This window comes from Falco naumanni, chromosome 14, assembly GCF_017639655.2.
Source record: "Falco naumanni isolate bFalNau1 chromosome 14, bFalNau1.pat, whole genome shotgun sequence".
Taxonomy (NCBI): domain Eukaryota; kingdom Metazoa; phylum Chordata; class Aves; order Falconiformes; family Falconidae; genus Falco; species Falco naumanni.
The window spans coordinates 23,782,460-23,806,775 of NC_054067.1; the positions used below are offsets into that span (position 1 = coordinate 23,782,460).

At 47.7% G+C, this 24,316-nt stretch overlaps 1 protein-coding gene across 2 annotated transcripts in view; it reads left to right on the forward strand.

The window, feature by feature from the left end:
• Window positions 1-24,170, forward strand: part of LOC121097515 (rho GTPase-activating protein 20-like) — a 39,858-nt gene extending 15,688 nt beyond the window's left edge. Inside the window, exons 2-15 of one of the 2 annotated variants that reach the window (XM_040614582.1) lie at window positions 3,658-3,740; window positions 8,047-8,217; window positions 8,803-8,952; window positions 10,503-10,544; window positions 11,285-11,369; window positions 12,225-12,302; window positions 13,012-13,078; window positions 15,166-15,354; window positions 15,807-15,982; window positions 16,514-16,675; window positions 17,810-17,919; window positions 18,876-19,065; window positions 19,682-19,796; window positions 20,369-24,170. In XM_040614582.1, coding sequence (XP_040470516.1) covers window positions 3,661-3,740; window positions 8,047-8,217; window positions 8,803-8,952; window positions 10,503-10,544; window positions 11,285-11,369; window positions 12,225-12,302; window positions 13,012-13,078; window positions 15,166-15,354; window positions 15,807-15,982; window positions 16,514-16,675; window positions 17,810-17,919; window positions 18,876-19,065; window positions 19,682-19,796; window positions 20,369-22,110 — 3,357 coding nt within the window. In that variant the 5' untranslated portion in view covers window positions 3,658-3,660 and the 3' untranslated portion in view covers window positions 22,111-24,170. The remainder of the gene's footprint in view (window positions 1-3,657; window positions 3,741-8,046; window positions 8,218-8,802; window positions 8,953-10,502; window positions 10,545-11,284; window positions 11,370-12,224; window positions 12,303-13,011; window positions 13,079-15,165; window positions 15,355-15,806; window positions 15,983-16,513; window positions 16,676-17,809; window positions 17,920-18,875; window positions 19,066-19,681; window positions 19,797-20,368) is intronic. The other variant, XM_040614583.1, reaches the window with a different exon arrangement.
• The last annotated feature ends 146 nt before the right edge of the window (window positions 24,171-24,316 follow it).

Below are 24,316 nucleotides of genomic sequence, written 5' to 3' on the forward strand. Positions count from 1 at the left end.
TCTGTTTCCATGGCATCAAAACAGCCCAGAGATTACGCTGTGTGCCTTCGGCGGTTCTCTGGTTCCAGTGCCTGGTTAGTGTGAGCAGAGCTGACTTCCAACAAGAGCACTCCAGAGCTCTAACATTGAGGAGCGCAGCGAAGTCCCCCTGTCACCCGAAAGTGGTGCTCATGGGGAATGATGCTGCCGGCATGATTCGTGCCGAGCGATGCTGTGTAACACTGCCAGTGCCCAGGTGAGCCACAGGCTGTGGACCACCAGCCACCCCCCTCACGCTGCCAGCTCTGCTGGTGTGCAGCCGCTGGGCTGGAGCTGCAGGGGCTCTGGCCGCTGGAGAGCTCCTGCGAGAGACAGAGGCCTTGCAGTGTCTCTGCTGTGTAGTGAGATGGGAGGGGTGGTTTTTGCAAGAAAACCATAAAACTTCAAAACATGCAGGATTCAGAGCTCATTTTACATGGCACTGGAAGAACACGCAAAGTGTTAGGAGATTATCCTTCTCCAGCAGCCTCTTAAGGAAACAGCATTTATGTAGGCTAGCCCATGCAAACCAGAACTGTTTAAAATGGGGTGCACAGATGCATCCTGCCAAGCAGGGAAGGAGGGCATGAGCAGCTTTTACCTTGTGTGGCTACTGAAACCAAAGGCAGAACAATTTATTATCTGTAATATCTATATTATATATAGATAGCTGTAATATCTATAATAATGCTATCTGTTAAATATGCAAAATAAGTATGTTAACTGTGAAATTACGCCAATTAATTGTGTCCAGTTCCTTCAGTAAGATACCACTTGTGTGACCTTGTGGCCATCATCTCAGTGTTGTCCTGCCAAGAACACTCGACTGAGGGCTTGGAAAGCGGTTTCCTCCTTTGCCTAGACCAGGGGTCCTCAAACTTTTTAACCAGGGGTCCGGCGCGTGGATGAGGTGGCAGGCAGTCATCTGCAGCTGCTTGGTTTCCCCCCGCAACCCCCGTCGGGGGTGGTGTGGGGGGTGTTCTGTAAATACTGGGGGCCGGATTGAGGACCCTGGGGGGCCATGTCTGGCCTGCGGGCCATAGTTTGAGGACCCCTGGCCTAGAGTCTGTTAGGGATCAGGCAACTGGACCTCTGGGCAGCTGGTGGTCGTAGCGTTTTATGTGGAGATAGCGCGTAGGCAGGATACCCTGCCTCCTGTAGTCACAGCATTTCACTGCAAAGCCAAAGTTCTGTCTTTGTGAGACTTCCACGGGCAGTCCAGCACCCACTGGAACTGGTGCTAGTGAACAGGTCCTCAGGCTTCTCTGGAGACGTACAATGGGTGGGCAAAGACAAGGCTTCTTGGAAGGCGTTGCTGCTGCCCTTCAAACACAGTCTGAAACCTTTCCTAATGGTCAGGAGAAGTGATCTACCAGCACTGACTCTCTGGTATCTCCCCTGAAATTTATTCTGAGTAAAATGTCCTCCAACACTACACTGACATAGTGTATGTCATTGGTGTTCCTTACCATGTTGTACCACAAAGCCAGCTAGTTTTGAGGTGGCCAAAATGCTTGCTTTACCTACAGTAAGGTTATTACATGCCATAGGATTCTTCAGGAATGTGCCCCTGGCACAAAGATGCATCTGATTGCCCTTTGTGCCTGCTGCTTGCTGCTGACAGCTTGATGGGGCTTTCCACCAGGCAACCACACCTTGCCTTTCTCCCTACCTAAGATACCACACGACCAATGCTTTGCCGTACTATGTTTTGTAGGAACATTTTATTCTATTAAGGCACCTCTGAAAGCCAGATGTTCTGTTTTAGTAGGGACTTCCTTTTTTAAAAAACAAACATTGTTGAGTTTATGTTGTTTTTATTTAGTTCTCTCTGTGAAACTTCCGAAGACAGATCTTTGCTTGGCAATATCATATCAGGGAATGACGGAGTAGTTGTCGTCTGTCTCCATCTACATATATACACATACACAAGGAATCTACTTAGAGAGCACTACTGATGTTGCAAAGCTGAATATTCGTACATTAGGAAATTGCACTTGCAGTCCCGCTCCAGCTTTGAGTTGCATGATCATACACTCTTTTTCCCAAGGTCATCTGTGCTTTGGAGGTTTGTGCCAAACCTGATCAGGCAATGAATCGGGAGTTGTGTAACAGGCCTGTAGAGAATTCCCTAGTCTTTTGTCACAGAAGTCAAAAGGTATATTGTAAATGAAATGGTGTGTGAGAAGGGGTGCGCCTTCCCTAGCAGCAGGACTCCACACCAGCCTCCACCACAGGTTTCCTTTCTGAAGTGTGGTAAATTACTTCCACCAACTTCTGAAGTGGTCACTAACGCCCTGTTCTTCATCTCTGGGATTCCTCACATCCGTCCCTAGAGACAGACTTGGAGCTGTGCTGAGCCCCTGTAGCTGCAGCAAGGGTGAGCAGCAGCAGGGTTTCAAACCAGCCCCCAGCCAGCCTTGGTGTCTGCTCAGAAAAATCAAGTTCAATGTGTTGAACACCAGGCACCCAGAGTGACTGTAATTGCTTTGTTCTTGGCCTTTCTGTCAGTGAAAAGAGGATAATACCTTCCTCTAACATCGTAAGAACGGTGTGTTAATGTGGGTTTAAGGTGCTGAGCTGTAATAGCGTTGTGTAGTCAGAGAAGGGACTACTGAGCTCACATGCAACAAATACTTCTGTGTTCAGCACAGAGTTTGAAAAGTATATGGTTAATAAAAGGAACACGCTTTCTCTGCAGGACCTCTCCTGAACCAGCAGTCCAGGTTTCTTTTATTCTTAGAATATTCCATATTTTGATACGTCCAGAAATCAAAAGATCAATCGTTCTCAATGTACTCTAAACCTCCTGGTACTTAAAGCTGTAACACAGGGAAATGCTGAAATTGGAAGTGAGCCATGGGACAGATTTTCCCATGTTTACTAGGCGAGAGCCACCGATGTAAGGATTTCTTTCCCAGGCTAAAATCTGTCAACCTTCTTCCAGCACAAAATTCATTTAGCAGATAAAAGGAGACCTGTGACCTTTGTGTGTACATGTTGGCTGGGATGGTTACCATGTCTAACTCACAAATCCCTCTCTTACTGTCACCTCATTTCTGTGTTACACAAGACTTGGTGGCTGTGGCTGTTATAAAAGTGCCTTGAGATTACACTACCAGGAGAGGGGCCTAATAACAGTCTATTTGTGGAACCTATACATCATGGGAGATGAAGCTAGAGAAAAATCTACTGAGTAACCTCATCCTTACCTTCAGCCTATAAAACATGGCTGCCTGCGGTATTACATGCTTGTTCACAGCTTTGTCCAGTCCAGTTTTAAATTGGATTTCTATACCTTTCCTTAAGAAACCGTTCCATGCCATGAGTGTTAGGAAGTTTTTCCTGACCTTCAGCCTGTGGGGTTTTTCTCTGCTTAATTTCACGTCATTTGAATTTTGGCCGTGAAAACTGGAAACATTTTAAGTGAGGAAAGTTTTAAGTATCCCACATAAATGTGAGAGCTGACAAGTGCTTTAGTAATAAGGAAGGGAGGGAGGTGCCTGAAAGCACAGATCACGGCTTTCAGTGCTGAGGTTTCGTGAGGGTTAACTAGATAAAAAGAAAACTTGTGGAGTGCGATGAGCAGATCTGCTTCCAAGGTGACCAGGCTAACTGGAATGTCTTTTTGTCTTGCAGAAGATGAAGCCCATAGTCCAAAGAAGACGATCTGCCCCTTCTGCCATTACTAAAGCTCTCGGCAAGTCAAAGTACCATTCCAGGTAGAGGAAACACCTTTCTCACTCCTTTTCCACCTTTCTGCCTATACGGTCTGAAATCAAACTGGGTTTCAAATTCATTTAGCAGTGCGGAGAGCAGTTTGTTTATGGACAGATATGGAAGAGTTTTGGTTTTGCTGGAACAATGTCATGCTCAGCAATAAAAGCTGAAGGAAAGGAGGATGGGGGGACATTAACGTTACGGCATTTGTCTTCCCAAGTAACTGCTACGTGTGCTGATGCCCTGCTTCCCCAATGGGAATTCCTCTTTTTTCCCATTTTATTTTCTCTCCCTGTCCTGTTGGGAGGGAGGGAGGGAAGGAGGGAGCAGCTGAGTGGGGATCTGGCAGCCAGCTCAGGTCAGCCCACCACACAGCACTAGCCAGTTGTTTTCAGTGCAAGTAATACTAGGTCTAGGTATTTGATGCCTGTTGTATCCAAGTGTAAAAACACCTGGACAATATTTTGCACAGTGCAGAGACACCCAAGTAAAATCAGGTACAAGAAACTGTGCGTATGTTCCTGTAGTGTGGTTTCCCTGCGGACCTGGCTGCCGGTGAGCTCCAACACTTGTGCCACTGGGCTGGACAGGGAACGCACAGTGCCAGCAGCGCAGCCTCACTGTGCAGAGCGTGGGGCTGGGGCAGTGCCCCTGCTCCATCCCCACAGAGCCATTCCCTGCCATTGGGGCATGGCGTCCTCAGTACTGGCTTGATGGCAGGGGCCTGTTCAGAGCTTGCATGGGGCATATGGTGACTGTGCTGTGTCACATCGTCTCTAGGTAAGGAGAGGACCTGCTTCCCCGACTTGTCAGCCTGGATTTTCTCCAGAAATTCGCCTTCAGCTGGAAGCCCCCACTGTCTTCCTTATGCCCGGTAGTGAGGTAGTGCAGGGGGGGCAGTGTGCTGCTGCCAGGAGGGAGTGGTGGGTCCCAGCTCAGAGACACAAAGTCCAGGGGACCTTTTTCCCAAGGTGCAGTGACCGGGTCACTCATCACCACGCACATGCTGTCTTGATGCTGGGAGGCCATACCTCCTGAAGGAGTGAGAGGTTTTCCTTAAATATGTATATTTATGTGTGTACATATGTGTACATATATGTATGTGTGTGTGCATGTATTTTTTATATATATACATTATATATATATGTCTATATATATGTCCCCTATGCTTGTAGACAGCAAAAAAAAATCTCTGTCCTCCCATGCTTGCTGAACTGCAAGACAAGCTTCCTTGTGCGGTTCTGCCAAACAGTCAGTGGGTGTTTGGCTGACAAATTTGTTGCTGTTCCGGTCTGCTCTGGCACCCACCACGGGCAGTGGTATGAGAGGCAGAAACAGAGATGCCCTAAGGAACGGAAGAGTCAGTGCCATGGGAAGGACAGACAGAAGCAGCTGTGGGAGAGAACTGCCCAGTGCAGACCAGTACGTGGGGACTCCTCTCCCAGTGGCATGTGGCTGTGGGTAAGGAGCACAACTGGAAGCTGTCAGAGGACTGGGGTGCAGAGAGATCCCGTATGGACCTGCACGTGTTTTGCAAAGCCCACCAGAGAGCACAGTTGTCCCTGTCCCCTCCGCTCTGACTGCGCTCGAGGGCTGTGGTTTACTTTAATTAACGAGGAGGCCATAAGCTGTCACCAGCCTGGACAGAGCTGTCACAGGCAGGGGAAGCATGGCTGGCCGCAGGTCCTGCCGCGAGAACTCGCAGCAGCAGGCAGAGTGGACATGAGGCACACTGGGAAGGCACATCGGATGCCGGACACGCGCCGGTGCGCCATTTGTGCTGGGACTGCAGCAACATTGCCCCTGAGGAGCAGCCTGGTGTCCCACCCCAGCGTGTTGCTGCCTGGCCAGCACCCAGGGGCTGGCTGCCAGGGACCTCACTGGCCCCTGCTCTGTCGGCTGGCCCACGGGTGGGAGGGCTGGCCTTGGGCTTTGGCCCCAGCACACTCATCTGGGTGTGAGAGGGATCTGGGAGTGGCATTTGGGGACAGCGGGGGCACAGGGAAGTCTGCCTGCACCCTGCCGGCACCGGGCAGGGGGACATCAGCTTGGGATGTCTGGCGGGAGAGCCACTGGATCGGGCCATCCTGCGGGGCAGTCAGGCTGACAGCAGCTTTCCTTCGCCACCAGCTTGGGTGGAGAGAAGCTCTGTCTTTTGCCTGCAGCTCCTGAGGCAGCCAGTGCTCTGCTGGCGCGGTGCTCCTGCAGGTGTAAAGCACCAGGAGTGTCAGCAGACAGTCATGCACGAACATGGACACACAGGTCTTCTGCCGAAATTCCAAGTGCTGGCCATGAGCCCATCTCCTTGGTCCTTCAGTGGGAGCTGAGCCCTCTTCCTCCTGCAGCACCCTGTAACTACCAGACACAGATAAGGGGATGCCGTGCTCTTTGCTGCCTTGCTTTGGTGGCAATCTTACAAAAAACCTTACAAAAAAATCTTACAAAAAAAATTCCTCAGGGATTTGTTTAATTTGGTATTTTTTTCTTTCTTTGTAAGAAAAACTAAACTGATTGACATTTTGTTCTGGACCAGCCCTCCTGAAGAATACCCCTTTTCTATCACAGCATTGGTAACTGATGCACAGTGCATCCTGCTTTTCTGAAACAAGTGTGTGGGGTCAAGTCGTGGAGAATCATTTAATAGAAAGGGCAGAACTGATTTTTGTTTGGTTATCTTCTGACCAAGTTATGTGGCTTCTTTGTCATCCCTCCCCCCCTAAACTGCACTAAAAAAAGTAGAGAGAAACAAATTCTTGACTTGGACTGGAGAATATCCTCATGAGGGAGGGAGGCTTTAAACATTTCTCATGATGGATTGCTATAGAGGGGAGCTGGTACAATGCCATCCTTGCTTAGGCCACCAGAGTATTGGTGAGATTTTTTTGCTCTCCTGCTATGGTGTTTACAAAGCTGTGTAACTCCTCCAGCTTTAGGAAATCCACTGCTGAGGTTGTGAGGTGGTGTGGCTTCCACTGCTCAATTGACACACGTGGAAAGCTTTCAGTATCAAGTTTAAAGGTGATTTTAGCTTCTCACTCGTAGATGCAACAGGTGGAGAAGCCTAGAATGTGCTTGTCAGTGGCTGTGGAGTGGTGAGGAAGGGAGAGGGAATTTCTGCTTGCAGGAGTGCAGGTGTTCTGTGACTGGTGGACGATTTTAGAAAAGCGGCTACTGGCTGGCTCTAAACTCACTCCCGTGAAATCAAAGAGGCCCAATTACAAAGCCAGTGGAAACTAAGTTAAGACTAACAATGTCAAAAATATTACCCTTAAAGCTCATGTGTTTTTTTCATTGGTTTGTGTAGAGTCTGCCCTGAGACTAGATTCGTAGTGGTGAGGGGTGGAGGGAAGGTATCTCTTCTGCATGTGTCCTTGCCTGCAGGCAGGACACACATTTTTGCCTACGTGTAGAGACAGGAGGATTTCTGGGGGTTTTTCTATCTACATAAATCTGGGGCCGTGTCTCAGAGGTTAGCTAATTCAGTCAGGGTCAGGCACATGAACATGGTCTTTGAGCAAGGCTCAGCAAAGAACTATTGCTTGTTCATTCAGCACAATCCTACCTGCACAGACCCAGGAAAAGCCGGTGGGAGCTGTTGTGCTGCCAGCACTGCCAGCCCAAGCCAGGAGCAGCGCTGGGAGGGTGCTCAGAGGGTGCAGAGAGGCAAGAGGGGAAATGAGCACTTGGCAGGGCACTTCCAGCTGGGGATAGCGTAAAGGATCTGGTTCAATCCCAACGATGGCAAAAACTGTCGGAGTTTTTTTGGAAATGGCCAGCAGCTACATCTATCTCGCATCTAGAAAGAAGGTGCTGGATTGCAGCCAGGCAAGCCAGAATCAGATGGCTGGAATTAATGAGTACATGCAGTTCATTTCCTTTGTGTTGCAAACCGTGCATTGACAAGCTGTTCAGTGCAGATGGCAAACATGCAGAAATGGCAGTCCTTGCCCGTGTAGGCTGAGCAGTGCCATGAGACATGTTTTTTCCATGTTCTTTTTGAGTCATAGCTCACACACATGTGCAGGAAATAAGTATTCGACCTGAGTGAGAAATGACTCAAAAATGAATGTTTCAGCAGCTTAACCCCCTCAGATTTGGTGTGAGCATTTAGGCAGTTTTCCATCTGCCTGAGGCTGGTAGAATTAAATAGGAAAAGGCAGGCAAATGCAGTTCATAATTGAGAGTAATAGGGGCAGTGCTGGGAGAGGCATGGGGCTGTCGGGCTGTTCCAGAGCAGTCACCTGTGTCAAACCACAAACCCTTGTTAGAAAAGCTTCTGACGTCTTATGATTTATCTTCCTCCTCCAGGGAAACCACCCTTTCCTCTTCCCATTCAGACAATGGGCTGCCAAGTGGGGTGTTCAGCAGCCCAGGCTCCACTTTCATCCTGGACGAGCGAGTACAGCTAACCGTGGGCCTGCAGACACAGGAAAGACATTTGATCTTGTTCAGTGATGTGCTGGTCATCGCCAAGTCGAAGTAAGAGGAATTCACAGTCGCTCCATCTCCCCAGTATGTGCTGTTGAAGCTAGGCTCAGAGCTATTTGTGGGGCAAGCATCAAAACAAGTCTTCTTTATGAAGACTTTCACCTCCAGAAATTCCTCATCATATTAATGTTACTCCATTTTCCAGAAGGAAACATTGTCTGATTGGTTTTGCCTTTTCCTTTATGTGGCTTCTTGAAGAAACAGCATGAGGGCAAGAGGCAGTAAGGACAGAAAACTGCCTTCTGGCGTGGCTACTTCTGCCACACCTAAATTAAGAGCTTAGGTGACTTCAGTTATTAGCATAGACAGTAATTAGCCTAAATCACCATTTACCTGCATGACGGCTCTGGCCACTCACATTGCCCTAAGTCACAGCTGTCCCACTGCTGCCACCAACCCCAAAATCTACTTGCAAAACTTTCTTGTAGTACCTCCCCATGTCCAGACATTTAGTTCGGGGGACAGGGTGAGGCTTGTTGCTGTCACTGGATCTGCATGACTGGAAGGTGACATGACCAGATTCTGAAGGTCTAGATGTTGAGATCTGGCCTGAGAAATCTGTAATTTGAATTGCAGGTCCTCCTCCAGCCTGAAGCTGAAAAAGCAGGTGCCTCTGAGTGAAGTGTGGACTGGCACCAGTCTCAGCGAAGTGACAGAGAAAAAGATGGGTCTGGAGAATTCGTTTATCATTGGCTGGCCTACCACCAACTATGTTGTCACCTTCAGGTATGTCACCAGGCACCAGACCTCCCTCCCCCAGCAGCCTGGCAGCTGCCCAAGTCTCCTGCATGTCAAGCGGAGCAATGACCGAGGCTGTAGGGCCCTGAACTCTGCTGCAGCCCTTCTCCCCATTGAGCAGAGAGGGGAGTTCCACTCATGTTAGACAGTGTGCTAAAAACTTAAATGTTGGGAGACAGTCATCTTAGATATCTGCAGGTTGGTCCCCAAGAGCCGTTTAGAGGACCAGCGCTCACAAGTGTTGTTTATAGCAAGGGCTAACCCTGCTGCAGAGCATCTGGGAACATCACAGCCACACCTGCCATAGTAAATGTGCCATCACGTAACCTACAAGAGTGTTGTTTCAGCACCTGCCAACAGCCATTTCTGTAGATTAGCCCTAGTTTGAGAATTTTTCATTTCGGAGGACATGTTAGTTATTTCAATGAAAAATGCCAGATGGCCTTGCGACAGGATTAAGTCCTTTATCCACCCTGAGGGTAGCGTGGGCAGCTCCTGGGCAAACCTTCCTCCTGCAGCTGTCTGCCAGGATGTCCCAAGCCCACGGCAACAGACTACAGAAATGGAAGGGTTCTTCAAGATGGGTCTGTGCCAGCAGCATAGGCCAGAGCTTGCTTAGCCCTTGCTAACCCCAAAAATAGAAATGCAGGGGAGCATGGAGCACCCTAGAGAGTAGCCTGTTCACGCCCAGATGCCATCTCAAAGGTTGTCCCAACGTTGTGCCTGAGTTAATAAGGCTCACCAAAAAGCCAGTGAGCTTTTTATTACCTGGAGATCAGTCTAGCCTGGCTAAATTGAATCTAGAGCTGGTATATCCACAGGGAGCTCAGGTCACTGCTGGCTCAGGCATCTCTGCTTTGTACTCTCCTTTGCAAAGTAGAGAGGCCAGAAGACTTCAAGGGTCGCTCTGTTCTCAGGGGTTCTGTTGGCCCAGCTCGGACGCGCTAATCTGTCCTGATGGTTTTCCGTCTGTAGGACAGCTACCTTGGTGGAAAAAGAAATGGGAACCGTACCATGGTTTCTTACATGCTGTCTCGTCATTTCCAAGGGTCTGGATGTGTCTCCCGGGTGATGCGTTCCTGATTGGGATTCATGTTCTGACACACAAGCTGCTGTTTGTGTCTTAGTCCAAACTCAACAGCATAACCCGTGTTGGCAGCAGAAGCTTGTAGGAACAGCAGACACTGGGAAGGAAATAACAGGAGAAAGAAAATAGCAATTAAAGATCACTGCAGAAATAATAAGGGCCCACAAGATGAGTTCACTCCAGCATCACAGAAAGATACTTGTCCCTTACCTGAGCACTCACCAGCCTGGGCAGGAAATGTAGTCCAGTTTGTTGTTGGGATTTTTTTGTTATTATTGTTTTTGTTATTTGTTAAAATAGGACAGAAGCAGGAAAGGAGTGCTTTTGTTCCAGGGCTTTGCAGGAAGGAACTTTGACTTACAGCTATATATAAATGAAATTGGGTTGAGTTTCCAAAGGCTGTTATCCACTCAGCACTTGTTTGATGATCTGCCTCCCTTTTTATCTTCAGCTCAGCTGACGTGAAGGAACGATGGTTGTCAACATTACTGTGGTAAGTAACCCTCCTTCCATCCTCCTCCTGGCTGGTTCCTCGACAGTCCTCAGAGAAATTTGTCGTGCTAGGTGTCAGACTGCTCTCTGGTTTTCAGCACATTAAGTGTCTAGCTACTGTGTGAAAAATCCACCTTTGAAACCTGAATGTAGAAGCCTCTGGGTGAAAGCACAACTGGTGTTAAAAGTCCAGAAAAGACTATGTCCACTAGAAGATAACACTGGAGCACCTTTTTTCCTTTGGAGCTGGAGGTTGACTTTGCTAATTGCTGTGGAAACGTCACAAGTGTTACTGATTCAGATATTTTTTGATTTGAACAAACGTTTGTATTTCATGGCATCTAGAGGCTACAGCCGTTTCTTTTTCACATTATGTTTTTATATGTTGTTTCCACTAACATCAGGGCAGAAGTGTTTATATAGGTACAGGGAGGAGAAGAGAATTTCATTTCTGGAGAACAGTAATGATCGTAAGGATGCTGGAAGGTGTTATGCTAGGCACATATATCTGCATTAAAGTACTGCCGTGTGGAGTTTTGCTAGTCTGGGGCCTCAAGAAAGATAAAGAAGGGCATGTGACCACACTGTGAACGTTGCATGTTATTGTTACTGTCATAATTAATCTGTATTTATTGTAGTCCCTAAGGAGCAAGTCTTTTGGACCTCTTGGATCCAGATCTTACAGTCCTTCTCAAGTTTGGTTGGGAAATGATGTTCCCTCCCCTTTTCTTTTACTTTCAGGCACATCAGTGAGGTAAAACAGAACGAATATCCAAAGAATCTAAACCTTCAGATCTATGTGCTGGATGCTGACAACTGTTCTTCTGTAAGTAAAGCCAGGAACCTGCTTATCAGACCAAGGCTACATGGAGGTCTGTGGGGTAGGGGTGGGAAGGCAGGGCTGTGGTGCTACTGCTGCTATGCCTGTTTAAAATTCAAGTCATATTTAAAAAGGCTTTAGATGGTATTCTTATCCTTCCCACTGGAAGCCCACTCAGAAGGTAGTCAGACCCTTACCAAAGAGCGGTTCATTCTTAAGATTATTCTTGGCCTCTGGCTTCTTTTCTCTTTTCCTTCTACTTCACTTCATAATTAGTGATGGCTTGTGCTTGGGTGCCCAGTCATTTCTATTTTTAGTGCAGTAAGTTGAGGATATTGATCATTAAGTAGTCACTGGTGTGTTCTCTTGAATTAATTTACTGGGATGTGTCCCAGCCTCTTCATATTAATAGAATACATTTCTAGTCTTCATGCCAAGCTTGGTGGCTCACATTTACCTTCTGGGGACTTCTCCCTCAGAGCGTGACCCCAGACACTCATGCTTTATTAGTGTTGTGCCGTGTTCACCCTTCAGACTGACAGTGGCACTACCATCAGTCAGATACTGACATGATCAAATACAGCATCTGAACACCTCCTACCAGTAGAAATACTGGACAGAATCTTTGGATGGTATAATAAAACCCACAGTAGAAGAAGTAGCACAGAACCATTTTCACAATGTATAGCCATCACCTTTAACAGTGATTCCAGTGTAGTTCAAATTAGTACAACTCTTCTAACCATGGACATTTATTAAAGTCAGTTGATAGACAGATGAGTGATGTATTCCTCAGATTTTCAAGCCACAAGAAACTGCAACCAAATTAGCTTCCTCTGTTTTCTCTCTTTTCTTTTCTAGACTACTGCAGTCAATGTGTCCAATGTGGAAAGTGCAGAGAGTGTGATTAAGAAGACCCTTCTACAGCTTGGACTCCCTGTAAGTGGCCATTGCGTATCTGAAGGATCTTAGCTAAGGAGGCTGGTAGTATCTGGTTTGCAGGGAAGTGCAGATGTGGAGAAGTCTAGATTTGCTGTAGCTAAGTAGTAAGGTGTTAGTACTCTCTGGACTACAAGGTGAAGCAACATGTGTGGGTGCCAAGTATTAGAAACACAGACATGGTTACATGCCTGCATTAAGTCCAAACCTTGTATAATAAAGTCCTAAAGACTTCAATGCTTGCAATCCTGCACTAGGATTGAGGCAAGCTTGTCAAAGCATTGTTAATACAGCCATGAAATACTGAACAAATCCGTGATGTTATCAGATGAGCCTTACCCGTTGCAGTGGTGCAGCCTTACCCATTGCAGTGGTGCAGCCTTACCCGTTGCAGTGGTGCAGCCTTACCTGTTGCAGTGTTCAACAGGTAGCTTTGACAATCTTCCAGTAGTTTAATACTGTGGAAGGTTGTGGAACATACTGCTGAAATAGGCCAGGAAACCATCATGTGGGTTTGCATCCTGCTGGCTCTTAGCCTTCTCCTGAAGCTTTCCCCTTCCAGTCCATAGCACTCTGTGCATGTCTGACCCCTTGGCCTGTTCAGCCCTCTGCTGCTGTCTGTTGCTTTTTGAGTAGAGTGAACCTCATGGACCCTCACCCTGGCCCCCTTCACCTAATATTTTTCTCTCCTGTGTTCCCTAACCGCCAGGGCAGAACAAGTGAGCACCACCTCTGGGTGATCTCAGGAAAAGACGACACGGCTTACCCTCTCATTGGTAAGAGCTTTCCCATTCTCCCTCAATTCTAGCACCACAGGAACAAGTGATAAATGATACAGGGGTGTGTGACAGAGGCACATCTCAAATGTTGCACTCTTTGCTTAAAAAAGCAAACGGTAAGGGAACCGCTGCTGATGTGAGATGTGACATCAAGCTGCTGCAAGGTGTCACTTGGTTTTTATGGTCTCAGGATCCACATTTAATCAACACAAGGTGACGCCTTTGAAGACCTTCACACATACCTCCCTTTTCCAAGCAAATCTGTGAATTTCTGGATGGGAGCCCATGACACTTTTCAGCAGATGCTTCAAATAAATGGGAGATTTTTTAGGCCAGCCTGAGAAGTTCTTCCTATGCAGCAGATGTGACGTCAGGGTAGACATGCCTCAAAGCCCAGTCCCAGCCCGGTGGCTGCTGGTATGAGCTTGCAGAGCTACATGCTTGGGGGCTGGTCATCCTCTCCTGCTCAGCTTTGCAGTCTTCTCACAGGCAATGCGTGTGGTCTGGGGCAGCCTCAGCCCACCTTCGCTACCTGTGACAGAAACATCCACTGATGTCCTTCAGGCAGCACAGCTCCTGACACCTCTTGAGCACTTTGCCTTCAGGTTCTGTCAGAAGCAAAACAAATCACTGCAGCAAGAACGTGCTCAGTCCACAGGAAAATACTTTGGCAGCTGAATGAAGCAGAATTTTTAGATGGATCCATTGGTGACCTTTTTGCCTCTAGTTCAGAAGCTAACAGGTTTATCCTACTTTTTTGGTATTTATTTAGCTTTCATTGTGTTTCAGTTCACAAATAAGGGAACTGTTTTCCACGGAAGGTGTCATGTCATTAAAAACCCAATTTGTTGCATGTGGCTTCTTAACATTGTGCTCTGAATTGCCACCTTAAGCCAGTACTGATCTGATCTCACAAGCCTATGTGGGCTGCTTGAGGCAATGCCCTCTGCAGGCTCTTTATTTGAAAACTTTCTTTTTTAACAGTTTGTGTTTAGGCTTTAGAAACTACTGAGGCTTGGAAAGTAGGTGTGTATGTAGAGGGATTTGAGGACAGTCACAACAGAGGACAGTGATGGAGATCCGTAGGAGATGATTTCAGAAATACAAGAAACATTTTAAAATAAACCACTGAATTTTGTCTGTTAAGTCCTAACTGTTCATCATGGAGATCACCAAAGCTGGAGTTTTCCAATAACACTAACAATAATAATAGTTTTTATTTGTGGATTATTGGCAAGAACAAGACAGCAAAATTAACTGTACAATCTGCCAGAGAGGAAGCAAGGAAATGTGCTGATTTAAGCAGCATCTAAACCAAAGCTGGCAGATGCATCTAAACTGCTCCTTGCTTCTCTGACAGATGTGGTCAGCCAGTGGTGCAGCCATTGCTCATACTGTTTTGCCCTGTAGGATACTGCTTAGTTATGTCAAGTGAGTAATCTCTGCATTAACTCTGCACTGTGTTTTCAGTAATAACCAAATAAATACATCCCCAGGCTCTCCAAGGAAGTTTATGCATGTTGTTTTATTAAAGAGGTCTTGCTCTAAAGACCATGTGTTGTCATAGTAAGACTATTATTCTGGGGCTCTTTAGACTGCACATGTTTATTTGTGGGTGCTTTCCAAGTTGTTGTGGCACATGCTTTTTGTATTTGTCCAATGCCTACTGGACTGTCATAGCAAGCTAGGTCCTACGCAGAGCAGTGCTTGCAGTATTTTGTTAGTGCAGTGGGGCCCATAAGCCTATTAACAAGGGCTAAAACCCAGTTAATAGTGCTTTGCTGCATGATGTTCTGGAGAGCTAAGGTTAATAATGTTAATACATAATGTTCTGGAGACCTAACGAAGAGTGGCTGTCCATGTTTAACTGGAGGAACTTATCTGTAAAGCAGTGGTTATATATATGCATAGATGTGCCCTGGCCTCTTTAGACCGCAGGTGGAGGTTTTGAGCAGCATCACTTAGAGGCCCAGCTGCAGTGGGAGCCATTGGATGTGGCTACTTCTTCCACTGTCCAGATCTGGAGCTGTTTTCACATAGCTCTGCATCTTTGCGTGCTCTTAATACAACTCTTTGCTCAACAGGGCACGAGCATCCTTTCAGCATCGCATTGAACTATATCCGGGACTCTGCTGACCAGCAACAAGGAAGTAACAATAACACCCTCCTGGCTGATGGGACAAAGGCTTCCTTCTTTGATCAGCTGCCAAAGGAAAAACAGCGTCAATTTGTCCTGAAACCTCGGCTCCAAGCTCCAGTGCAGCTGAGGAGAGGTAGGGGCAGCAGGAGTGCATTGCAACCAGGCAGAGACTTTGCTGCTTTCCGTGGCAGTGCCAAACTATTCCTAGCATCGTACACATATCCCAGAGTTGCTCTTGTAGCTGATTGCATGCAAAGAAGAAGAGATTGCAGAGGGGCTAATTTGTCTGTGCAATGTTCAGAATTAGCTTTCAGTCTTCAACTGCCTTTCAGTTGCAAGCCATTCTTACATTGCACAAACAGGAGGGTTCCCTGAAGAACAGTGATTGAGGAAGAGTTTTGCTGATGGTTGAGAGTTGAACAAGTGGTTTCATGGCTGTATGTTATCTGGCCATCCCCATTAAGAGTGTGGTTATTAAAGACATGATGGTTGAAAGTCCTTGCTCTGCTGGGAGCTCTGTAGGTCATTCTCTGGCCAGTAGGAAGGACAGATGGGTGTGTAACAGAGGTCTGTGTTTTCTTTCAGAGTCACTGCAGAAGCACACCAAGAGGAAGAAGTCCCTGATTGACTGGGCCCTGCGCCGCAGCACCAGCACCCCCACAAACAGCCCTCCATCGCAGTCCCCTACCACCCCACGGAAGCTCTTCGGTCTGTCTCTGTCCTCTGTCTGTCCCGACGGGATCCTTCCCAAGCCAATCATGGTAAGGAGCAGCCGGTACTGTTCGTCCTGACATAAACTTGATGTGTTTAGCCCAGAATTTAAAGCCACTTGTAGTATTTATGAGGATTGGATGGGGAAAAAGACCATCATTTGCTGGTGATTCACATCTAGTTCAGTAACAAGAGTGAGAGCATCCCTCTCCTGTGTAATCCAGATCACTTCATGCACAGATGTCTGTCCCGTTCCAGTGTGTGTCTCCAACCAGGTAATCAGAAGCTGACAAGGAGCAATGTCAGTGGACTATGCCATGCTACATAGCCTAGACCTCGTTCACTGCAAGAGCCCACGGGCTCACACTTGCCACAGGATAAGCATACCCATATGAACTGTACCTGCGATTTAGCTGGTGGGCTCTCGTCCCTGGTTAAATCATGATAAAGCTCTCCTATGTCTGTCCTCTTCCCAGTACTGACTAGGTCTTATGCTAATTATGTTATAATATGTGAGGTATGATATACCGAACAACAGGATAAAGTGTTAGGCTCTTAAGTACAACTGGGATTTCTCTTAGGATATGCTGCTCCTTCTGTACCATGAGGGTCCCTCTACCAGAGGCATTTTCAGACGTTCTGCCAATGCCAAGACTTGCAAGGAACTGAAAGAGAAGCTGAATTCTGGAGATGATGTCCAAGTGGATGGAGAGTCAGTCTTTGTGGCTGCAGCTGTCATCACGGTATGTTTGGCCAAGTAACTCAGCTGTCTGGGCTAATGGTACCTTCCTTCTTTAAGGAAGCAACTTGACTCTTAACTGGTAGGAAAGGTTTGGGTGGGAACAGAAGGCATTTGCCAGCAAGGCACATTCTCACCTGATGGCTTAGTCCATTTATGTGCACAGAGGTGCTTGTTTTCACGCAGTGGCCCTCAGGCCAGTTTTCCATTTTGCACCTTCCCATATAAAACAGCCTCCAGCAGGAGATACAGCAAGGTCTACCTCCAAAATAACCATGGTATCTGTACAGTGCCAAATAACATGCCAGAGTCTGGACTCAGCAGTTCAGATGCTGCATTGACGTAGGCATGAAGCCCTTTGGTGGCAGTAGCACAGATGCTCTTTGTCCTTCCTGGACACACAGAAGAGACTGCAGGAGGACTTGTGCTATTTAACTGCAACTGATCTGCATCCCCCTCAAACAGAGAGGCCATACTCAAAGGAGCTGGCCTCTGCTATCTAGATCCTAAGCCTTCACCCTCTCATCAGCCAGTAAGCAAGACGGAAAACAGCTGCCGCATCCAAGCAGAAGGGTTGTGGTGCATGGGGCATGAAGCTTAGGGTCAGACCCAAGTTTTAGTAAGAAAAAGCCTATCTTTTGCACTGGCAGTTAAATCTGGTCAGAATAATTCAGGCACCTGAAGTATCAAAAAAGTCCCTGTCTCTTACTCTTGTTGACCTAATACAAAAAGCTGTGGACCGGGAGGATATTCAGTCACTTTCCAACACAAGACATATATGAAGTGGTTAAATAGACCCCTGAGAAAAAAAAAAAAAAAACAGCAACCCTCATAGCTGAGAAATGTTTCAAACAGAATTATGCGCAGCCATAGGTTTGAGTCTTTTGTCTGCAGCAGCAGAGCTGAGTCCTGCTCTGGAGAAGGGGCAGGGCACAAGGGCTGGTGGCTGCCTTGCAGGAGGAGAACAGTTGTGGGGGGCAGGGGGGGGCAGGGGATGGGGGGCAAGAGAAATGCATTTGTGTCAGGTCTTGTTTTATCATGTGCTTAATATGAATAAACAATGACTATATGCATGGTGAAACCAAAACAAAGAATTCAAAACTGACCAGACTGCTCTGCATATATATATTTAATTCAGGATTTTCTCCGAAATATACCTGACAGTGTTCTATCCTCAGACATGCACGGACTGTGGATGGAAGCTGTGGACACGGAAAATCGGGCACATAAGATTGAAGCCATCAAAAGGTTCGTAAAAGCCTTTGTAAAAGCTTCTTTTGGTGGAAGAAGAGGGGAGCATATAGCCCTAAACGTAAACTTCATCTTCTGGGAGACTCCTGGCAATGCTCCAGGCCACAGTTAGAGCTACTGCTGATTGCCAGTGTCACTGGTCAGAACATGTTCCTTTCAGTGGTCTTTTATGAACATTGTTAACGTTTCTGACCCCAAAAAATGTCATTAGAAAATTCTTCTCTGATGACCAGTTCAAATTACCAGAACCACCAAACTGAAAAAGCGCAATAGTTCAGCCACCAGGAGTACATCAAATGTTAGCAGCCTTAGATCCTTAACAGCGGTCGCTTTTTTTCTTATGTGCACAAAATGAAGCTGATCATCATATTGGCAGTTAAAAGAAATAGCCCTGATGCCAAGGTGGGGGCTGGGACCTTGAAATCAGCTTCACTGCCTTGAGGCTGCTGCCCTGAGCACAAATAGTCTGTCATCAGCATCCCGTGGGATATGCAGTGTATCAAACCTCTTCTTGTTTGATAAGAAAAATAGTTTTGCACCTTACCATTTGGCCTGGGTCTCCTCCCTCTGTGGGCTCTATCGCATGGGGCACAGGCAGTGGCATCACCTCGTGTGCTGCTGGCCTGCAGCTGTGTGCATCTCCTCTGGGCAGTCATTGTTTTGTTAGGGCATTGTGGACTTCTACCCACACATTCTTGACTCAAGTCCCTTGGTGCCTCCAGGTCTGGGAGCAGGCAGCGAGGGCGGGTGGGCAATGGGGATGTAGAGCTGTGGCTCTCACCTAAGTCGGTGGAGGGGAGCAACACAGCCTTACTTCATTATCAAATGTGAATGTCTCAGACTGGTTGCAAAAGGGCAGAAGGGGGCAAAAGCTTTGGGAAGCAAATTGTTACATCTGAAGAGCAGATTTTTGTGAATGGCAAGATTTTCCATTGTTCCCACTCCCTGAACAGTCTGGTCAACCAGCTTCCAGAAGCCAACCTCATCTTACTCAGACACCTCTTTGGAGTCCTCCATCATATTGAGCAGAACTCTGGCGTGAATCAGATGAATGCCTTTAACCTGGCTCTTTGCATAGCACCCAATATGCTGTGGCTACCCAGTCCCATGGGGCCTGAAGAGGAAAGCAGGTCTACAAAAAAGGTAATTTTTCACGGGTTTGGCCTCGTGCATGCCTTCCCCTTTTACTGCTTTTTATGGACACTGTATTTTGTTGACTAGAGGAAGGCACAGGATCAGTGACAGTGCTAAGCCAGGTGGCATCCGGGCTGGGTCCTTTCCCTGTGCAGCTGTGCCCATGCTGGTAGGGGAATTTAGCCACTCAGTTTCTCCAGGGTGGAAAGGGAAGCTGTGATTGCTTTCCCACATATGGTCAAGCAAGCACAAGAAAGATGGAGCAGCTGCCACTTCAGCTGGGTCTAAAGCCATCTTGCCAGGACAAAGTAAGTAATGAACATGGCAGTGCATCAGAGGGGAGGAATCCTTGCTTGTCGCTTATGAGGTGTTATCAACAATAAGGAAAATTGTAGAACGTGCTGTGCTTAGCAAACTGCAACAGTTCATGTAGCTCATATTCTCGCCCCAGGTGTAGCTCATACAGATGCCTTGCCACGTTCTTAACAGCTTCTTGGGCAAAAGGTTCTGCAGGAATTTACACCTTTATCAAAGGAAAGGGAATGTTCTGGGACTGATTGGACTTGCTTTATATAGCTGGCTGTGTTTTCCTGAAACTGACTCTGTAAATTCATGTCTTTGCCAGGTGGCTTTGTTAGTGCAGTTCCTGATTGAAAACTCGGGAGAGATTTTTGGAGGTGACATTGCTTCCTTGTTTCAAAGGCCAGACAAGAAGCCCAAAAGCTCAGAGGAATCTCTGGGTAAGCTGGTGGTACTGTATCTTCCGGAAGTGTTTAAAATCTTTTTATAGGTAAACTCCTCATGCAAAAGAGTTTGTTTCCTCTTCGTGTCTTTTCCAAGAAAAAACACTGAAAACCAGTTGGTGTTGGCTTTCCCTTTGCCTTCCAGGCACAGGCAAAGCAGAGGGCTGAGGTGCATTGCTTCCAGTGTGTCCCTGAGGATGGCTGTCTTTGTGGCTGCTGCTCAACTTATTCCAGCCATCACAAGAATTTAGTGTAGCCTTTAGCAATGCCACGTCCCATCAGTCTTTTCTTCCAGCTTAATTCTGTAAAGCTAAACCAAACAGTTGAACAGAAAGAGACCGGGTTGTCTCTGTTAACCATCCTATGAATATAGGCCAGTGGTGAAAGCTCAGGTCATCAAGCCAGATTTTTTTATATTGGTCCCAGTCCTGCTCTGAGCCCTGTATAAATCATGGATCATCTTTGCTTTTCCATGGACTTGATAGTATTTCCCTGCCTTGGCTGTAAGGTACTGTACAGGCTGAGGAAGCAAACCACTCCAGCAAATTAATTTGTGTTCTCTGCCCCAGGCATAGGCTTGGTTCAGCATGATGATTCCTCTGATGAGCTGGAATTTTCTGCTTGTGACCCAGAAGGACAAAAGCACCACCTGGTCCCTGAAACAGATGCCTTTTTTGAACCATCCAGCAGCTTGTTACTCAGTGAGGATCAGGAAGACTGGGACCTCTTCAGTGAGATCACAGCCTGCTACCAGAGCAAAGCCCGGAAGAACACCAGCGCAGACAGCTATGGCCTCCTGGAAGAGGAGGGCTCCTTCTGCTCCATTGGCTCAATACGCACACTCAGCCTGGCCAGGGACCGGTGCTTGTCAGAGCCCAGCGTCTGCCTCAGCTCCCAGCTGCCCGCACAGAGCCACGAGCCGGTGGCCCGTCAATCCAGCTGCGATGCCACCATTATGCACAGCCATACAGACTACATCCACCGGCTCAAGCAGCTGCAGGCGGAGAGCCAGAAGTTGATTGACGAAGGCCTAAGCCCTGGTGTTAATAAGGCCAGGCAGAACTTGTGGCAGTCACCTCAGACCAGCTCTAGGGTGAAGCAGCTCAGCCTTCAGAAATCCAGCCTGTCCAACAGGTCCAGCTTCTCTAGCCTGTCCTCTGCCACCACCTCCCCATCTGCCTCCTCGCTCAGCTCCTTAGACAGCGCTTTCTCCTACTGCTCAGAGTCATCGGCCATTAGTCCCACAGACGTCTCATCCCTGCCATTCATGTTTGGCACGTCTGCCAGACTTCATGCTGTGTCTCCCAAGATCACCAAGAGGTCCCCAAAAGGGTGGCACAAGTCCTTCACATCTCCTGTGCCTTTACATCTGTGTGACCTGGACAGTTCCCCTGAGGATGAACCCCAGGCTGTAGAAAGCAGTCACTCCTTTGAAGAGAGGGAAAGTTCTCCATCTGTCAGCACAGTTGCTGTGGGAAGCCCACGAACTGACATTGACTGGGAGGAAGAGGAGAGACACTTGGGCTATGGTGGGGGCCCTGGCCCGGGACTCAGGAGCCAAGATTATACTGAAGAGTTGGAAAGAAAACCTGAGCTCCCAGCTGCCAGCCCAGCCAGCAAGAGATCCCCACAGAGCAGCCACCAGCAGCACAGGGAGAAGGCGGTGAAGAACATAGAAATCAAAAGTGCTGATTCCTGCCCTCCAAGCCAGGAAAGCCTGAAACGCACCAAGATAACATTTTATGTGGCCCCAAATAAAGAAAGCTGTTGGGGTTCTCCAGTGGAAGAGGAAGAGAAGAATGACATGGTGAACACCAGCAGCAGTGACTCACCCAGCAGCAGCAGCGAGCAAAGCTTCTCCAAAGGCTTGCAGACTGTGAGAGTCCATATCCCCCAGACAGTTTTCTATGGGCAGAATACCCCTCTCGTCCTGCAGTCTGTCTCCAGGCGCTACCACCACGAACAAATGAGCCCATCCCCACAGGCAGAGCCCAGAGAGACCCCCCCAAGTGCCTCTGCTCCCCAGGAGCTGGAGAGCAAGCCAGTGGAAATGGCGCAGGCGCCAGCCCAGAGCAAGGGCTTCAACACATTCAGCCACACCATCCGCATCATCCTCCCCACCTCCATTCGAAACACCGTCAGGGAGTATTTCAAGCACGATGAAACCAAGACCTGTCCTGTGGCCGAGGCAGAAGCAGTGGAGAACGAACTCCTGCGGAGCAGGGTGGAGTGGCTCAGGAGCCAGCAACGGGCAGAGGGAGCCAACGAGGAGCATGATGCAGAGGCGTTTGCAGAAGAGACATTTGTCTAGGGAGATGGATGTGGAAGAACTGAATATTTTTTTTTTATGTGCGGCATAAAAATATTCTGTAAGATATGATCAGGGTGTGAAGAATCTAGCAGGCTGCATGGGGCAATAAGTGTAAAGTGGCTCTAATGTGTATGTAAAGTTGGGGTTTAACATTAATTTTCGCTGAGGCGGGGTGGGTGGGTGAGTGTGCGCGTGCGTGTGTGTGTTTTTTTCTTTATACCCTTTTTCTACAGAAGAGACTTCACTGCCTGGGTGTCTAGTGGTCTGAATGCCACCAGAATGCCCCTCCCTGTCCATGAATTAGCTGACCTGTGCAGGGTCTGACTCAAATAATTTCTTTTTAAAGCAGGAAAGGAAAAACTGCTTTATTTTCTCCAGCCAGCTGCTGCTGTATATGGATGACCAGAGAGTTGGGACAGCAAACACTCCATCAGAATCAGTTAAAAACCTTTACGCTTGCACAAAATACTCCATTATTCACTGTTCATTGCCACCATTCATCCAAAGGAAGACCCTTCACCTCCATCCCAGACGTCACCACTGCTTCTCTCTGCTCATCCTTTATCCCCTGGTGGTCTGGCTCACAGTCTGAATTCATCACTGAGGCTGGGTTCCAGAAATACCAAATAGAGCCCGGAGCCCAAAGCCCAGCTTTCACTGGCAGATAGCATATATATCATTTTAACCCCAAGATTGCTTTTATTTTTTCCAATTAATAGTGCATTGACTCTCTCTTCTCATACCTCCCTTAAAGCTAGCATTTGACAGAGCCACAGTTACTATAAAGGATTTTTGGAGTGTTGCTTTGGCAGGGCTAGGAACATTTGTCTTCTTCACTGTCCTCTGGGAGTAGCTGGTCATTTTAGTCCTAGTAAAAGGTGACATCAGATTTGTGTAAGGGATGGTGACATTTCAGAAGGGCCTTTCCAGAGGCAGTGTAGATGGGGCAAGTAATCAAATTCCGAGTCATGCTGAGAATGACTTAAGCAAGATTTGGCTTTAGCAGGAGGACAAGGATTTGTGGAAGTTGACAAGAACATTGTTGAGTAGTTGCTGAGGCAAAGCACCATCTGGCCAGAAAGTTTTCAGACAGTCCGTAAGCTGAGACTGTCCAGGCTTCAACAGCACTGATGCTGTTTCAGAGAAGCAAGTTCCCGCTCAGCATAGTACATGGCCCAGTGTGCTCCAGCAGAATTAATTTTGGAGAAGTGCCAGGCAGGGATGTGCTAAGCAGACTTCTTGTGTTGCAGCAGTAAAGTGGTGCAGCCAGTGGACCCTCAGAGCATCCCTGTGATTCCACTCAAAGCAATGCTCAGAAGCACCATAGCCCTAACAGGACTTGCTTAGAGGGTTGCAATGCTGCCAGCTGAGCTCTAAAAAGCAGCCGAGAGCACCACAGTAGTTTGACAGGCATTATGAAATTGATGGGGAAAAGTATCAAAAGTTTAAAAGTTCAGGATGTTTCATTTGAAAGTTACGTGAAAGTTTTCTGAGGTGGTTTCTCTCAGAGAGATGCTTCTTTTACTAGATTAACAGTGAGCGGGTGAAGGACAAGAAATACATGAGTCGCAATGTCTGAAAGGTAGGGCTTGTGGAGTAAGTGCCTTCTGCAAGTTGTTAAGTGTCTGCAAATAGCTCTGTCTTGAGTTGCTTGACACCTGCCACAGCTCAGCCCTTGCACGGGGGGGGGGGGGGGGGGGGGGGGGGGGGCAGGGGCACTCTGCAGAATGATCCAGCGGGTATCAGCTGCCTCCGCTCACCTGCTTGGTGCCTGTGACCGTGCCAGGCAGCTGGCCCAGCACTCCCAATTCACCCATCAAACACCAGAGCAGGGGAGAGGGGGGAAGCCCAGAGCCCACTTCCCAAGGTATAGAGAGTTTGATTTGTTACGTGCAGGGTGTTTAACGCTCAGATGTGGCCTTTGTATGATGAAAGTTGTATATACTTGTAACACAATCCCCACCACCATTTCCCTCACACGTGAACAATGACGAGGCATTCACCACCTTTTTTCCAGGGCTACAGTTGTAACTATTTCAATAAAAGACACGCGAGTTTGTCATTGTGGTGTAGTGATCCTAGTTCGTTCCCTTGCTCTTCCTTCCCTCCCCTCTGTGCTCAGGTGGTGGCAAGACACAAACCGTGCCGTGAAACACATGTGCTGCCAGGCCACTCTGCCAGGTTGGCCATGCTGCCCAGGAGCCTG